Source organism: Medicago sativa, chromosome 8 (genome assembly GCF_051527215.1).
Source record: "Medicago sativa cultivar Bolivia chromosome 8, Bolivia_mono, whole genome shotgun sequence".
Classification (NCBI taxonomy): Eukaryota; Viridiplantae; Streptophyta; class Magnoliopsida; order Fabales; family Fabaceae; genus Medicago; species Medicago sativa.
The window spans coordinates 72,301,595-72,319,766 of NC_140756.1; the positions used below are offsets into that span (position 1 = coordinate 72,301,595).

The 18,172-nt window shown below is 35.4% G+C and overlaps 1 protein-coding gene across 1 annotated transcript; it reads right to left on the bottom strand.

Annotated features, from left to right (window-relative positions):
* Positions 1–1,775: 1,775 nt before the first annotated feature.
* LOC146901231 (putative xyloglucan endotransglucosylase/hydrolase protein 7) lies at positions 1,776–3,761 on the bottom strand. Its single transcript, XM_085731278.1, has 4 exons — positions 3,519–3,761; positions 3,293–3,393; positions 3,007–3,203; positions 1,776–2,456 (listed from the first exon to the last, which is right to left on the bottom strand). The coding sequence occupies exons 1-4, from the start codon at positions 3,712–3,714 to the stop codon at positions 2,066–2,068; spliced, it is 885 nt and encodes a 294-aa protein (XP_085587404.1). The 5' UTR covers positions 3,715–3,761; the 3' UTR covers positions 1,776–2,065.
* Between the last annotated feature and the right edge of the window lie 14,411 nt (positions 3,762–18,172).

The following is an 18,172-nucleotide window of genomic DNA, read 5'->3' on the forward strand; positions in this document are numbered from 1 at the left end:
GACTTTGCTTCCTGCACCTCCTGTGTATCAAAACTTTTTGCAAAAATTCCAAAATATTTTTCCATGATTTCTTGATGTTTTGGTGTTTTGCTAATACTTTTACACTGGAAAATTTGATAAAAAAAATATATAGACAATTTTAGTGTTATTTCTTGAATTTTAGTGTCAAAAATTGGTGAAAATTGGTTTAATTTTGTTTCTAATTTTTGATGTACACTTGTAATACATGATATGTGTTTCTATAAATTTTTAGCCACTGTTTGAACATGATTTTTTCTACTTGTGTGTGGAATTTAGTTAGTTGCTTGGCTTGCAAGTCACATTTGCGAATAATTTGTGTAAATATGTCTAAATTCACTTAAGAATGTGAGGCTCATCATGTGGTTTCAATTCTCACTCTTTGAAGTAGAATGTATACTTTTAAAATGTATAAGACTATGAGGATTGTGAGCTATATGATATTTGCACTCTATGAGTGAATTCTTAGTCATATTTTGCACTTGGTTTGGTTTATTTTGTGTTAGATTCCATGCTTTTATTATAGTACCTTTCTTGCCTTATTTTTCTCTATATTATCATGTGCTACTAACCATTTTCTTGTGTTTCATGCCTCATACATCATAAGCATACTCCCTATCACACTTTCTCATCCCATTTCTTTACATTTTTTTTTTGTCTTTAATTCATTTGTGTGGGATTAAATTCTCACAAGGAAGTAGTGTGTATCTAGGCCAAATGATGTAAAGGACAATGGACTCTAATGATGTACACCGACACAAGCACCGACACATGCACACACATCACTTTAGGTATATAGCTAGAATATGCATGTTTAGATGTATGTTTAGGATTGTATGTTTAGATGAATGCCTAGGATTCATACTTAGAAAAATCAATTTTTCAAAAAAATGTGAACAACATCACTCAAACCCTTTTCTAAATAAACCTTGGGATCAAAATCCCATTGTAATTTTCCCTTTTATTTTCTTAATCAAATTTCAATGAAAAATAATCATACTTGGACCACATTTTGCAAAATGACTAATCAAACCTCACCTTTTCTTAAATTCTCATGCCTTTAAGGCCTCTCAATCTCCATTCTTCAAATTCCAATTTTCAAACTTAAAATCAACCAACAAAAATAAAAAACATTTTTGGAAGAGAACTACGGTGGATTTGATCCCTTAAACGGGTACGTAGGCAAGGAATCAAAATTCCTTCAATTCAACTAAAATAAAAATCCAAAAACATTCTTCTCCCTCCAATTCTTCACTTAGAGTACTTTTAGGCTTAATGACATCTTTCAAAATAGCAATAAAAAAATAAAGCGCGCGCGTAGAAATTAAAGACGGTTCCTATAGGATACTATAGTCGTTATGGGTGCCTAACACCTTCCCGTAGCGAAAACAACTCCCGGACCTCGATTCTCAAGGGTTTTGCTTACTTTTTCCCTTCCCAAGAAAAAATAAGATATCACCGGTTTAAAAGGTTCAAACGTAATCAATGTTTGACACCTGAAAACCAAGATAAAACAATGTGTTGGTAAAGAATTAATTAATGTATTTGAATATACCAAAAGGGTCTTATAAAAAGAGACAATTTTTTTTTTCTCAAAAGTGTCTTATATTTGTGGACGGAGATAGTATATTAAAGACTATTGTTACAACTCATTACACATTCATGAATTAAAATGAGTATTACTCTTTCTGTTGGTTGGACAACAGAGCAAAAATTTATTCCATATAAATTGATACTTGCTATATTACAGTAAATTATTTATTTACATAAAAACACAAATAAATTGTTTATTATTCATCAATTGATCACAATAATGCGTACAAGCTTTCGTAAAACCACATACAATGCCAACAAAAAGCCAGAAGAGGCTTTGACTTATACCCCTTCTAATTATTGGCTTAATTGGCATATATAGTACTATATACACACATTATAAATGGATATCATATGCACATAAAAGTATGTGGCACAAACGTTATGAACCACTGATTTTGCCGACGATTTGAATTAATGTTTATAAATATATGTATAGTTTGGTTTTGGATTTTTAAATGCCTGAAAGACACTCATGTGGGGTCATTGGGTACCTTGATTTATCTTGACAATAATCATAGATCACATGGTTCATACGAACCCACCTATACCTTCTAGCTTCAATGGCACTGAGAGCTTGATATTCAACCCCTTCCCACCAATTTTTTGGGTTAGTGGCACATGTAGTTGGTCCTGGAATTGCACATCCTTCGATATCAAAATCCTTGTAATAAGCATAGAAAGGTGCTTTACTCCAATTAATTTTCTCTAATCCACCTCTTGTTGCCCAATTATCAGCTTCCCATAATGTTGAAAATACTCCCATGGCTTGCATTTTTGGGTATGGTATCCCCTTTGCTTCATTGTTCTTGTATACTCTTATGGGAACTTCATCAACATAGAAGCTGCATGTGTGTAAGGTCTTACGTAAGTCTTAAGTCTTAGAATGCAATTTTGGCCACAAAATCAAAGTATTTTTTTATGATTCATCGACAACATTGTGACTATAAGTAATTGTAGTCTCTGTCGTAAAAAAGGTAATTGTAGACATGTCTTGTATTAAAAATATAGTAAGTGACCAAAATTAGATTATTCTTTTTTTTTTTTTTTTGAAATTAAAGATAGTCGGATTTTACATATTTCTACTATAAATTTCTGTTGTTGCTATTTTTTTTTCTTCTTTCTTATCTAGTATTAGTCAGCCATAATTCTTTGCATTATTAAGTGAAAAGATTTTTGAACAATTAAATTCAAACAACTTTGACAACTAACTCGGTTCAAATGTGGCCAACAACCATTAGTATATGATTAGTAAATATATTATTAGGTGTCTAATTATATTAACTATCAATGTTACTCTACCAACCACAAATTTGGATATGGTTACCATAATTTTCAAGTATTAATTTAACTGCATGTAGGTTTGAACGCTTATGCTTATCTTTATTTACTTACACAATATGGTGATGATTCCAAAGAATGGAGTAAGTGTGAAAGTCAGCAGAAGGATCAAACCAAAGATTAACTCTTTGTTCTCTATCACCCTTTCCGTGAGCATAAATGTTTGTTTGAACTGTGTAAGGTTGTCCCGTACGGTTTCCCAAGAACTCAAAATCCAATTCATCACGAACAGTGTCAGTATCAGAGTTCATCTACCACAAAAAAAAAAAAGATTATATTCAGTTTTTGGCTCATTTAATTATGTTTCAAACAAAAAGTGGAGAAATTAGTTTGAACTTACATAAAATGCAGTAACAGTACCAGCAGAATCTCCAGGGACAAGTTTGATCTTCATGCTAACACGACCAAACAAGTACTTCACCTTGGAAGCAAACCCGCAACCTGTGCAAAAAGTTAAGTAACATGACTTATCCAAATTATAGTATAGTACTATTTGTTATTTATGTTTAATGAACTATAATATATTTTGGACATTAGGAGTGTATAATATAATATATGTTGCTTACCAGAGCCTTGGTCTAGGGTAAGTTGGATAGTTCTGCCTTGATCAATTTGCTTGATATGGGGTTCAGACCACGTGACATGAAAGTCTTGATTAAAGGTTGCTGGTCGTCCCCAAACAAAAACACATGATGACAAGAGAATCCACATCAACAACATAAAAAAGACATTATTGTATTTAAAAGGGTAAAATATGGCCATGGATGTGTATAATGTAATGTATTATATGGAAGAAAATATTTGATTGTGGAATGGAAATGAGAGTAGGGTCTATATTTATACATGAAGTTTTGGAAAGAAAATTAAGGGAAAGGAAAAAGAAGAGAATAATCAATCAGTTCATTGTCCAATTAAAATGGAAGATGTTAAAACATATAACATTGCTTTCTATACAGCTAAGGGTTTGCCGTCATTAGGACCTACCTAAACAGTTTGTCTTGTCCTGTGCTTGGCCACTTTCATCATCCTCTGTTTGCCCAATCATTTTCTGGGCGTGTGCTTCCTATATATTTATATTTATTTATACAAAATAATTTGAGTAAATATGAAATGCATTTAATGTGAGGAATGGGACGGGACACATATTGCTCAACACTATGACCAACTAAAAGTCGAGTCGAATCAAATTCGTTTAGAGATGTTCAAAACCGAATCAGTGCAATAAAAAATCATAAACCGGGCCAACTCAAATCGATAGCCGCAAAACAAAACAAAAACCTGTTTGGTTTCTTTTTGTTCGAGGCACTTTTCACTCAACCACTCATTCAACTCAACAAACTTTGTTCTTCTTCTTTTTCCAATTAACTTTATGTAATCTTTTTCAATTCATTTAAAAAAAAGAAACTAATTTGTATCTTGAAGACCGCCTCTCCTCCAACTCGACCGTCTCTCCTCCATAGTCTTTCTACCTCTATTTGCTTTGGAGTTGAATCTTTATGCTTTTTTTTTTTAAGTTAGGCTATACTTGGATAACCTTTTGTTTATGTTTAATTGTTACAACTTAGTTAATTGTTGCAAATTTTGTAATGGGAGTTAATTGTTGCTAAAAGGTTTAATTTTGAAACTTGTGAAGCTACCTAAACAATGAAAGTTGATCTTCAATAGGGTTGAAAGGTTCATTTTGGGGGTTGATGACGTAATGGTACAACTTGTGGAGCTACCTAAAAATTCTAGTGTAATTGATTTCAAGTGAAAGTTTAAGAAGTCGAATAACATTAGGGGGGGTTGAAGAGTTAAAGGTGAATCTTATGGGGTTACAAATTGTAGTTGGATGCAAGTATAGTCACAAATGACTAGAGAAGAATAATCATACCTAAAACCTTGCAGGAGTTATCAATAGTAGTTGGATGCAAATGGAGATTACTACCTAGGTCAAGGTTCAAGTGGGGTTTGGACTTGACTTGTTTCCTGAAAAGTAGTTCCAAGATGGAGAGAGCAGTATATTTGTTGATGAGCAAATTGTCATCACCACTTATTTGAAAGCAAGATAGAGAATTTTGAATCGTGTCATATAAATCAGGTTTTCGGTATTCTGCCGCTTTGTGCTAGGCGCCAGCCTGTCACAAAAGTAGACATTTCCACGGGCTTCCATTCTTCGTCATAAGCCCACTAGAGAGAGCAAGGTGCAGTTACGTAGGTCTCGTGTATAAACATTAGGTATTTTTTGTATATTATTTTTAAGGGACGACTCTTGGGAAATTTAAGGGCCAAGAGTTGGTGTCTTTTATGTGAGATTCTAGAGTTAAGAAACATATTCTAAACATCTTGAGTAGTGATATTTATTGGAGGAAGGATCAAAACCTTTCTCTGTTTTCATGAGGGGTTTTAAAGTGAGGGATTGCTCTTGGAGAACAATTGCCAATTGGAGATAATTTCTCGTTCACTTTTGTAACTAACCTGTTTTTTAAAAAGAAAGGAAAATGGTAGAAATTATGGTTTTCTTGTAATCTTTTGTAAAGACCCGTTGATCGTAGATTGGAGAGCTATTTTCTATCAGATGTAAGAAAATTTTGGCCAAATTGAATAAACAATTTTGATGTATTGGTTCCTTCTGCATACTCTCGTTAATTTGCTTGTCTTTAGATTTGCATTAGACATAAGTTCTAGATTTGTTCTAGGTTGAATCTATTGTTGCTTAAATTGTTTATGGGAAATGTTAACTTGTGCCCTTAAGGCACAAGTTTAGAAGCCAATTGTAGAAACTAATTCTTGGAAATTGTGCATTCAATGCTTTGAAAGTTTAAAAATTTATTTTTTCAATACAAAACTTATGTTTTATTTCTTTTTTTAGATCCTTAACTTGTGCCCTTAGGGCACAAGTTAACATGACCCATTGTTTAATTTTAATTTTCTCTGTTATTTGTTTCACTTTCTTGTTGAAACCCTTTGACACTTTCAATTACTTTTTCTTATACGTCAACACTTTGAATTACTCGTTCCACTACTTATTTCTTAAATTAATTTTTCCCAGTATGTAAACTTTCAGAGTGTAATTATATTAGTGGGTACATTCACATTGATTTGCGACAATAGTACGTACATTTCAGCTGAGAGGCCTAACAATGTTACGAACTATCTTTGCTGTTATCTTTAATTTTCCTTTACCTAAATTGAGGGTCCTGTAGTTTAAGAGGAGACCATTAATTCATAAATTATTTGATCAACTATATATGTACTGTGGACAGCTGAGAGAGGTTGATTGATCACGAACGGGGTTGAATTAGCAACTACATCCAACGGTGGGACCTACTAATTAGTCCAAGTCAGAATCAAGAAAGTAGTAACACAAATAACAAAAATAACTACTACATTGATTATTGAATAATTTGATTTGACTCCCAATAATGCTAATCAAGTTTCCAACTGGGATTTTCGTGTATTTCAGTGGGTGAGAAAATCATTGAAGACAACTTTACACGTTTGGATTAAAAAGGTTCATGGAATGCCATCATATTCACTTTTTTTCTTACTGAAACATAACCATAGTGTTTCATTGTTAAAAAAGTGTGAGATACAAAGAATGCAAAACATCAAAAATATATAGTGACTAATTAATAATGTGACTCTCAAATCGGAGAACGAGCAACCAAATTCGTTTGTCTTATAACAAACTTTACTAGAAAATTATGATATAAAATCTCCCTATAAAGTTCTTAAAAATTTTCCTTTAAAATTGTGAATCCATCTCCAAAAATGACGTTTGAAAGACATGTTACCACACCACTTCAACGCCAATAAGTTCATCGCATCGCCTCTCCCTCCCTGATCAGGACCATGGGCAAGGACTAGTCGGAATAAATTTTGACGACATAGTTAAAAATGATCTCTAATGAAATAACCCATTTAAGTAGCTCGCAGTTTCGAGTGGAAATAAAAACTAAAACTTTGTACCTCAAGAGAAAGAAAAAAAAAAAAGTGTCCATGAACAAACTATTTAATTAAAAGATAAAAGTATAATCTCATTTAGTCACTTCTTGTATTGTTTATTGTTCACCAAATAAGCAGACTCGTTCTAAGGATTTTGTAGTGCAACGGCTTCTCACAATTTATTGATAGTTGTAGTGCTTATATTGTTGAACTATAGAGTGTTTTGGAGGCTTTGAAGTTTGTTTTTGCGAGTGTGAATCGTAAAATTGAGTTGAAATGTTGAATATCGCTTCTAAGGTGGTTGTTAATGCCTTGAGAAGTAGTAAGGAAGGTAGTGTGATCCGGGTTTGATTAAAAGATTATTGAAGATGGATGGAGAAATAAAGATGTGTCATTTTTTCTTGAGAGGTAGTCGATCATTAGACTGAATATTAAGTTTAAGAATAATAAAAATGAAATGATTCAGTTATTTCTTGAAACTAATGAGCATACAGCAAAAATGAATTTTCATAGGATCTTTGATTCATTACGATGTTCTTCTGTTCAAATTAATTGTTTTCTTTTGGGAATAGGTTGGGCGTTGCTGCTTGCTACTCCTTGCCTAATGGCTCTACATTTAGTTTTCTTTGGGTTTTGACCATTTTTTTCAAGAAAAACAACACTTGACATGTCTATGATTCATGAGGAATATTTCAAGATATTTTGTATGTGGGGATTGGATTGCAAATTTTTATGGTATTGGCTTGGGTATTTACTCTAAAAATAAAGTAAAAAAATTAGAAATAGAAATTTATTTTGTGGCAATTAAAATATATTTAACTCTTGACCAAAAAAATATTTAACTCGATCTTTTTTTTAGATTTAATTTATATACATTAATAATGTACATTATTTATACATCCATTCAATCAAAATCATTACGATACCACTTTTTAAGTTGGCTCTCAGTTTTCACCTTTCAAAAGAAAAAAATAGTTGGCTCTCAAGATATCTGCATGGTGTGACTAGATTGAAAACACATAAAACAAATAATTCAAAAAGATAAGATGCATATTTATTTATATGGCTGATAGGGAAGTGTTGTGCCGACAAAAATTTGGTTTCTCTCAAGTACAGTGTTGCTCTTGCAATTGCACACCACCACTAATAATGCATATTTATTTATATAATCTATTTTTCAAAATACTCTAACTACTTTATCAATTATTTTGTATATACTTGTATATTTTAATACTAGGTAAATATTTATATAATCTATTTTTCAAAATACTCTAACTACTTTATCAATTATTTTGTATATACTTGTATACTTTAATACTAGGTAAATGTTTGTGGTATCACATAGGTTAGGTTTGTTATAGATATCGTTGTTTTGTTAAGCGTTATTTTATTTTATTTTGTCAGATAGTCTAGTGACTAAAATTCACCATATAAGGTGAACAAGTGGGGTGTCCGGGGTTCGAACCTCAACCCCTGCATATAATAATGCATTGTTCTACCAACTGAACTATGCTCACGGGACAGCGTTATTAAAATATAAAATTAAAAATATATTTGATTAATTAAGGAAACTAAGTACGTAATGAAGGTAAGAAAAACACAAGAAGGGGGGTTGAATTGTGTTTTTAAAAATTCTTCGTTTCTCCTAAACAACTGACTACACTGATCAGAAGCTAAGTGAGACAGCTTCTGAAGTGATGATCAGAATCTAAATGCAGCGGAATAAAACAGAGAGAGAGAAGAAGAACGACACAAAGCAATTATACTGGTTCCTTCCACAAACCGGAAGTAATCCAGTCCCCCTTGCACTTCCAAGGAGATTTCACTATGAGTAATATCTGATTACAATTGCTCAAGCACACAAGCAAGAGACTTCCTTTGCTCAAGCACACAAGCAAGAGACTTCCTTTGCTCAAGAACACAATCAAGAGACTTCCTGCTCAAGCACAATTGCAAGAGACTTCCTAACTAAACAAAATTACACAGAAAATTGTTTAAGTTTGAACACTTGATATACAATCAGAGGTGCTCACAATACAAATCAGATACAGACTCAATGGACTTAAGAATTTCTAAGATAAGACTTTGAGACACAGAAATTCTAAGTGAATGCAGAACAATTCAGCAGAGGTTTGGTACTTGTGAAAATCTTGTGAGTCTTTCGTTCAGCGTTCTTGCATTACCAAATCTCTAGGTCTTCACTCCTTTATATAGAGGTGTGAAAGAGACGTTGTGAAATTGCCAGCACACCAAAGAGTCGTTGTTGAAGCTTGATCTTTCACCAATGATATATTGCCTGATTTGGTTGTTGTCCTATGAAGAACAAATTTGAAATCCATTCCTTATCCAAAGGAACATATATGCAGGCGAAACCGTATTCTGGAGCTGTTTTCTTGTCCTGTAGCGTGGACACAAAACAGAGTAGTGGAGAACGTGGTTGTACAATTCGTACAAAGTACAATGTCAACGCTTCCGTCCAAACTGCAAGCACAGGCCTTCAAACATCTTTGAAATGACCGTTGCAAAATTCCACTAATCCTTTGTTTGTGTTTTCGAATCCAATAGACAGCTTTTGCATTGATAATCCTTCAATTCTTGATTCTTTGCAAATCCAGTTGAAATTCAGCTTCTGGTGAAATGGCTTCTGATGAGGCAGCTTCTGATGATGCAGCTTCTGATGATATGACTTCTGCAGCTTCTGATGATGCCGCTTCTGATGATATGACTTCTGGACTTCTTGTCTTCAGGAGCACTATTCTTACTTCAGAAGCGTCTTAACGTCAGGAGCACTATTCTTACTTCAGAAGCGACTTAACTTCAGGAGCGCTTTTTCTTCTTCAGTAACAAGTTGCCTTCAGGAGCGTCCAAGCTTCAAATCTTTGTTGTTTCCATTGCTCTTTATTTGCTCATTCAGAACCAATGATGATGTAACTTTATAATTGTGGTCCTGTACACTTGAACAAATATTAGCTAGTCCAATTTACAATTTTTAATACCTTGTTATCATCAAAACTCTTTAAGGTTCATTGTTAAACACATTTTGTTCCAACAATCTCCCCCTTTTTGATGATGACAAACAAAAGTATTTAAAATTGATCAATTGTTGTTAATCTAATTAACAAGTTGACTTTGGGGTTCTGAGGTTTGTAAGCTCAGAATCTGAGGTTTGTAAGCTTAAACTCCCCCTGAGTCTGATAGTTTTTAAGGTGAGGTTTGTAAGCTCCCCCTAAGTTCTATCCAGGTTAATTAAATTCATTTTTCGCACAATAAAATTATCAGAGCTTTAAAAAATTGAATCATTGTAAGAATTAACTTATAGATAAGAAGAATGGTTCAATTAATTTTACTTGAATTTTGATACTCCTTCGTTCGTTCATAGCTTATACCAATAAGGTAAAGAATGATAGAAGTTTTTCAAAAATTTCAAATGCCATTAATGTATAATGGGGCTCAGAGCCTTTAAATACTTGTCACATATACTCCCCCTTTTGTCATTATCAAAAAAAAATTGAAAAAAATTTAAGCATAAAAGACAAAAATATATGAGAAAAACTCAAACATGAGAGAGTATAATAGAAAATTAACTAAATAAATCAGAGCAGAGTATATGAACATGAATATCAATAATCAGAAGCAGCTAATCAGTCAGAACCAGTAAGCATTCAGAAGCATAGAGAAATAAAACAAGATGGTTTCAGAAGCAAGGACTAAGAATTTAAAACAAACAACAAACAAAAATAACACAAATGTGTGCAACTAAGGGTTGGTTTGTTGTTGTTTCTTCATCTTCTCCATTTCTTCAATCTTCTTCTGCAACAGTTCTTCAAGCTGTTGTTGCCTCTGGAGAAGAGCCTGTTCCCTTTCCTTAGCTTCTTGCTGCTGCTGTGCCATCTGTTTCTTCAGAAGCTTACACAACCTTGCTTCTCTGGTCAAGTAGGCCGTTTCTGAGAAGAAAGGCTGGTTTGCCAGGAGCAGTGTAGAACTTCTTACTCTGAGACTCTGATTCAAACTTTCCATTAGCCTTCTGACTGAGGCTTGCTTGACTCTGATGCATTTAGCCTTGATCTCTTCAATAAGCTCAGCTGCCCGGTTCTGAAGTGATGCCCAGGAGTCTTCATATGCACTTGTGAGATCAATTGTCCTTCTTTGATCCACCAGATTATGCATTTGACTCAGGATTGTGAGAAGCTCAGCATTGATATATCCAGATTCCAAGATGTTTGTGGGTGGATGTTCAAGGGTTTCAAGATCAGAATCACTGATTTCCAAGTCTTGAACAAGGTTAGGAACTGGAATGGTAAAGTGTGTTTGTGTGTTTGAAGATGAAGGCTGGTCAGAATCAATGTGTGTGGTAGAGGTTGAGGCTTGAACATTGACTAGAGAGATGTCAACATTCATGGGAGTTGGTTCTGGGGAGTGTTCAGGTACATGTTGAAAGTCAGTTTCAGTTGGTGGTTGTTGTGGTGAAGTTGATGTTTGAATGTTGAGTTGGGGGTCAATGGTAGCTATTGGTGATTGTGGGGGTGTTGTGGGTTTATGTGGTTCAGGTGTTTGTTGATGGGGGTTTTCTGAAACAACATTTTCAGAAGCAGCTGCTTCTGGAGTTGTTTCAGAGGCCTTTTCTGAGGTTTTGTCTTTGGGTAAGTCACCTGAATAGTGTAGAATAAGATTGTCTAAGATAGAAGTGTCTTCTATTGGTTCAGGTACTGATGGTGAAGAGGGTGAAATGGGAATAGAGGTGACTGGAATCTGGATTACCTGAACTGCAGGGCCAGCTTCAGAAGTGATCTTCTGTGGACCAGCAGCTTGAGGAACTACTTCTGAAGTTCCATCTTCTGGAGCATTTTCAAAAATGAGCATCATATCGTCTTCCTCATTGTCTTCAGTAGGCTTACCAGCAATGGCTCTTACTTCAGCCAATTTATCTTTGTAGAACCTATCACAGTCTTCCAATCCCAAAGCCTTGAGCTTTTCATCTCTTTGATGAATGTATTGTGCTTTTTGTTCCTTTCTGTCTGATATAAGATCAGAAGCACGTTCATCTGCCATCCTTTTCATTCTTGGAGTCATCTCAACCATAGGACTCACAAGTTGAAGGGGAGCCTTCTTCTTCTTTAGCTTGGGATCAGCCTCTTCTTTCTCTATTTCTTTAAGAGCTTCCTCCAGCTGCTCTTCGGTGATTACCAAATCTGCCTTACCTTTTCTTCTTTTCTGAGGAATAGAAGCAGCACCAATCTTCAGCATCTTTCCTTTATCCTTGATAGAAACAGGTTTAGCAATAGCAGCTTCTGACTCAGAACTAGTTCTGGCCCTCTTTCCTTTAGTAGGAGCAGCATCAGATTCTGAACTAGTTCTGGCCCTCTTCCCTTTAGGTGCATCAGAAACAGCAGCTTCTGACACAGCAACTGCTTTGGCCTTCTTGCCTTTCCCTTTAGCAAGAGCAGCTTCCTCCTGAGACCTCGCATCTTCCTCCAAGACGTACTCAGCTACTAATCTAGCTAAGTGTTCAGGACTACTTTCCTTAACTATGGAAGGAAAGTCCCTGATAATCTCAGATTCTTCTGTGGTCATCTCCAACCATTTCTCATCTTTAGGAGTTGTCTTGAATAAGTGCATAGAATGCAATGTCTTGCTACTGATAGTCTTCTCTGCAGTAGAAACTTCGAAGCATTTATCAGAAGCATCCCTTGTTCTTCTCAATAGGTCCAGCACTCTCCCTTGATAAAAGATCTCAGAAAGCAATCTTCCATAGGGCAGTTGTTTCCTTCCTTTGACTGTGCTTTCATTAATAGCCCAGCAGAGATGATCCAAAACATATCTTGGGAAGTTTATCTTTTCCAGATTGGTCATGAAATAAATTGCTAGCTTCTGTTGGTTGTTGGGTTGATCAGACCCACCTGCTCTTTGAAAAAAGCAATCGTTACTGAATTTCACCAATATTCTGTTGTGAATCTCCATTTCAGAAGGCTTAGCATCTTTGTTACCTCCCAGGAGAGTGTTGTAGTAGTTTTGCAGCAGGACATCATCCTTCTTAACTATTTCCTGAAACCTTCCTTCTGCATTCATTCTACAAGCTTTAGCAATTATCTCCTCTGTGATGATTACGGGAATACCCATCACTTCAGACCTTATCTCAAGGCTACTGAAGGAAGTGGGATTCAAATCAATCTCCTTCTTTCCTTTCTTCGACCCAGCTTGTTTACCTGCTACCTTCACAGGCTTTCCATTGACGATTTCAGCCCTTAACCAGAAATCTTTGACCAAGTTCGCATATGTTGGCCCATTTAGCATCTTGAAGTATCCGGATAGTTTCTGAGTTTCTACATAACCTTCCATGTCCACTTCGTACTTCTTGAGTGAAGTGAAGTCCACTGGCGATTCTACTTGAACTATTAAGGATTCCCATGGAATATCCATAGTCTTTTCTTTGTAGATTGACCCAGATTCTGTTGTGCCTTGCATGTTTGATGTAGATTCTGAAACTTTTGAGCTTGATGATGCCATTTGATGATTGACGAAGATTTGAAGAAGATGAAGATTTTAGGGTTCTAAGGTTGAGAGAATGCGCTTACTTCGCAAGAGGTTTGAGAGCAAATGTGTTTGTTGTGAGTGAGTAGTGTGTGAATTGACAAAGTGTTAAAAGTAAAACGATTGCAATTCAAAAGAGACAAACAAACATAACATTAATGACAAAATTGGGGGCGCGTGAAAAGTACTTTCAAAGCTATAAATCATCATTGCCCTTTTTAGTTATACACCAACACATACAGGCCACGTAAGAAGTTCACAGAGTAACTACCAAGTTAGTGGGCCAGAAGTTACTTTTTAAAAGGTAACTTCCAACGTTTCCACTAATTCAACTATTCAGAAGCAACAAATCCAGCTTCTGGACTTCAGATGCTGACGTCATCATCAGAAGCGAGTTTTCCTCAGAACCTCAATAAAGAGCTTCTGATGGACTACCGCTTCTGAACTAACTTCAGAACCTAAAACCCTATTTAGGAGCAAGCAAGCATTTAATCAGATACAAAGTGCATGTTCAAATTTTTCTTTATAAAATCAAATCTTTCAACAGTTAAAGGCTTAGTAAATATATCAGCCCATTGATTTTCAGTATCAATGAATTGTATATCTAAAATTCCTTTTTGAACATAATCTCTGATAAAATGGTGTTTGATTTCAATGTGCTTTGCTCTTGAATGCAAAATTGGATTTTTAGACAAACAAATAGCAGCAGTATTATCACAATAAATGGGAATACTGTTAGCAGTTATCTTATAATCTTCCAACTGATGTTTCATCCAAAGTAGTTGTGTACAACAACTTGCAGCTGAAATGTATTCTGCTTCTGCTGTAGACATAGCAATAGTTGTTTGTCTTTTGCTAGCCCAGGATATAAGATTATCACCCAGAAATTGACAATTGCCACTGGTTGACTTTCTTTCAATCCTATCACCAGCATAATCAGCGTCACAGAATCCAATTAGCTTATAATCTAAAGATTTCCTATAAAGGAGTCCAAGATTAGTTGTTCCCTTCAAATACCTGAAGATTCTCTTGACAGCAGTCATATGAGATTCTCTAGGATCTGATTGGAATCTTGCACACAAGCATACACTGAATAAAATATCTGGCCTAGATGCAGTGAGGTATAACAAAGAACCAATCATACCTCTATACAGCTTCTGATCTACTTTAGCTCCTTCATCTTCTTTGCTTAAGTTGCACGTAGGGTGCATTGGAGTGTTCATCACTTTACAATCTTCAAGCTTGAACTTCTTCAGAAGCTCCTTTGTGTACTTTGATTGATGAACATAGACTCCATCTTTGCATTGATTGATTTGAATGCCAAGGAAGAACTTCAGCTCTCCCATCATGCTCATTTCAAATTCATCCTGCATTAACTCAGAAAATTCCTTGCAAAGAGATGCATTAGTAGAACCAAATATTATATCATCAACATATATTTGCACAACAAGAATATCTTTCTCAAGGGTCCTTCTGAAGAGTGTAGTATCAACCTGTCCTCTTTTAAAATCATTTTTGATTAAGAAATTACTTAGTCTATCATACCAAGCTCTGGGAGCTTGTTTCAAGCCATATAGTGATTTCTTCAGTTTAAAAACATGGTCAGGATATTTAATATACTCAAATCTAGGAGGTTGCTTGACATACACTTCTTCTTCTATGACACCATTTAGAAATGCACTCTTGACATCCATTTGATATAATATTATGCCATGATTAACTGCATAGGAAAGAAGTAACCTGATTGCTTCCAATCTTGCAACTGGAGCAAACGTTTCAGTGTAATCAATGCCTTCTTGTTGACTATACCCTTGAGCAACAAGTCTGGCTTTGTTTCTTGTTACTTCACCTTGCTCATTCAGCTTGTTTCTGAATACCCATTTTGTTCCAATAATGTTCTTGTGCTGAGGTTTGGGTATCAGATCCCACACATCATTTCTTTGAAATTGATTCAACTCTTCTTGCATAGCTAGGATCCATCCATCATCTGAAAGTGCTTCATCAACTGTTGTAGGTTCAATCATTGAGATTAGTCCAATCATTGACTCTTCTTGTCTGAAATGTGATCTTGTTCTTCTTGGACTATCTTTGTTTCCAATGATTAGCTCCTCAGGATGTGAAGACTTGTGTTTGAATGTGTTTCTGGGAGGATTTGCTTGATGTGAGCCATCTTGTGCTTCATCAGAAGCAGTTTCATCTTGCGCTTCTGATGTGGGTTCAGCTTCTGGACTACCTTCAGACTCAGCTATCTGATCAGGTTCTGGAGTAGCTTCAGGAACCTGTATCTCTGCAAAACTTTCATCTTGCTTTGAAGTTTTATCTTCAAGCTCCTTGTCATCAAATTTAACGTGCATAGATTCTTCAACACATAGTGTTTCTGAATTATACACTCTGTATGCCTTTGACCTTTCAGAGTAACCTAAAAAGATTCCTCTTTGGGCCTTGGCATCAAATTTCTTTAGGTAGAGCTTGTTGATCAGAATGTAACATGTACATCCAAATTGATGAAAGTAAGAGATATTGGGTTTTCTTCCTTTAAAGAGTTCATATGCTGTTTTCTCCAAAATAGGTCTAATATAGATCCTGTTTTGAACATAGCATGCTGTATTCACTGCTTCTGCCCAAAAATGTTTTGGTAAATTGTTTTCATGGATCATGGTTCTGGCCATTTCTTGTAAAGTTCTATTCTTTCTCTCTACAACCCCATTTTGTTGTGGTGTTCTAGGAGAAGAGAATTCATGGAAAATTCCATGTTTTTCACAAAAAGCTTCAAATGGCTCATTTTCAAATTGTCCACCATGATCACTTCTGATTTTCAAAATTTTTGATTCTTTTTCAGATTGAATTTGAGTGCAGAAGCTACTGAATACATCACACGCAACATCTTTACTCTTTATGAATTTCACCCAAGTCCATCTGCTGTAATCATCAACAATGACTAATCCATATCTACTTCCATATAAGGATGCAGTACTCACTGGTCCAAATAAATCATTATGGAGTAATTCTAAAGGTCTTGAGGTTGAAACAATGTCTTTGTTTTTAAAAGATGATTTCACAATTTTCCCTCTCTGACATGCACCACAGAGTGTATCTGAATGATAGTCAATGTCTGGTAGCCCTTTCACAAGTTGTAACTTACTAAGCTTAGAGATTAACCTCCAGTTAGCATGTCCCAACCTTCTGTGCCACATCCATTTCTTATCATTCACTGATAGTAGGCAAATCACCTTCTGATCAGCCAGTTTAGAAAAATTGATTTTATAGACATTGTCAACTCTCTTTCCCTTGAACACAATGGATTTGTCTTCCTTGTTGATTACTGTACAGTTGGGTTTTTCAAAAAGCACATCATAACCATTATCACAAAATTGACTAATGCTCAAAAGGTTATGCTCAAGACCATCTACCAACCATACATTATTAATTGAGGTAGAGGAATTACCAATAGTTCCTGTACCTATGATCTTGCCTGACTGGTTGCCTCCAAATTTCACATTTCCTCCCTCTTTCATTGTTAGGCTGAGGAACATGGACTTGTCTCCTGTCATGTGTCTTGAGCAACCGCTGTCTAGGTACCATGATCTTTGTTTTGGCACTGCTCTTAGACATACCTGCATCATTGACATTTTTAGATTTAGGTACCCATTGTTCTATGGGTCCTGGAAGGTTAGTACTTAAGGCTTTACTCTTCACTTCTTGTACCTTGTGCTGTGAGTTGGGTTGCTTCTGATTAACCATCACCTTAGGTTTTGGTACTTCAGAAGCAGTAATTGTCTTCTTCTGAAACTTAGACTTCAGAACCCCAGATTTTGGTTTCACCAGACTCTGAGGAATAGGTTCTGATCTTTTCAGGATCCTAACCTTTGAAGTCTTGGAATCAGATTTGATCATTGCCTTTGACTTAGAGTTCTTTGGCTTTGAAGTAATCTTAGCCTTAGAACAAGAAGCTTCAGGTTCTGATTGAACAACAGTTTCCAACTCAGCCCCTTCTGGTACAAAGAATGTTTTCAGACCTTCCTTGATGCATTCACAACAGGACTTTAGATTGGTTTTCTCAAGTTTCACTTCTGGAAAACCAATTCCTCTGCCATTGTTCTTGTAAATGCTATAAATCATAGAAGCTACTCTGCTTCTGTCAATGCCAGATATAATGAAATCTTCAAGAGCAATTTCATGATTACTTAAAGGTTTTTCATTACACTTTTCTTGTAGCTTCTGACATAAGAACCTGAGCTGATCTTCATATGTTTTACACATGAAATCAAAGCCCCTAAGTCCTTGTTCAGAAGCTTTTAGATCCAATAGAGTTGATTTTTGCTGTTGTACCAAATCAGCATATTTTTCTTTTAAATCCTTCAACTCATTGGTTCTTACTTCAAAATGTGTAAGAAGTTCTTTAAGTGACTCAACAAGTTCATCTCTGGGAATTTTGGAATATACCTCGTTTTCATCTTCTGAGTCTGAATCTGATCCAGCTTCTGAAGTTGTTGTTGCTACCAACCCAACAGCTACCTTTGCATCTTCATCAGCTTCCTCTTTATCAGATCCAGATTCACTACCCAAATCATCCCAGGTTGCCATTAAACTCTGCTTAATCTGCTTCTTGAATTTGCTTGGTTTGAATGTAGACCTCTTTGACTTGTCCTTTGACTTTTCTCTTTGAAGATCAGGGCATTCAGCAATGAAGTGTCCCGGCTTCTTACAGTTGAAGCATCCCTTCTGATCTTCTTTCCTTGAGCTTCTGGAGTTACCCCTTTTGGCG

Coding starts and splice junctions, on each gene's coding strand:
- LOC146901231 (XM_085731278.1), bottom strand. CDS start 3,714: ATGGCCATATTTTACCCTTTTAAATACAATAATGTCTTTTTTATGTTG. Junction 3,204..3,292: donor GTACTGTTACTGCATTTTAT/GTAAGTTCAAAC, acceptor TTTTTGTGGTAG/ATGAACTCTGATACTGACAC. Junction 2,457..3,006: donor TGGAATCATCACCATATTGT/GTAAGTAAATAA, acceptor ACACACATGCAG/CTTCTATGTTGATGAAGTTC.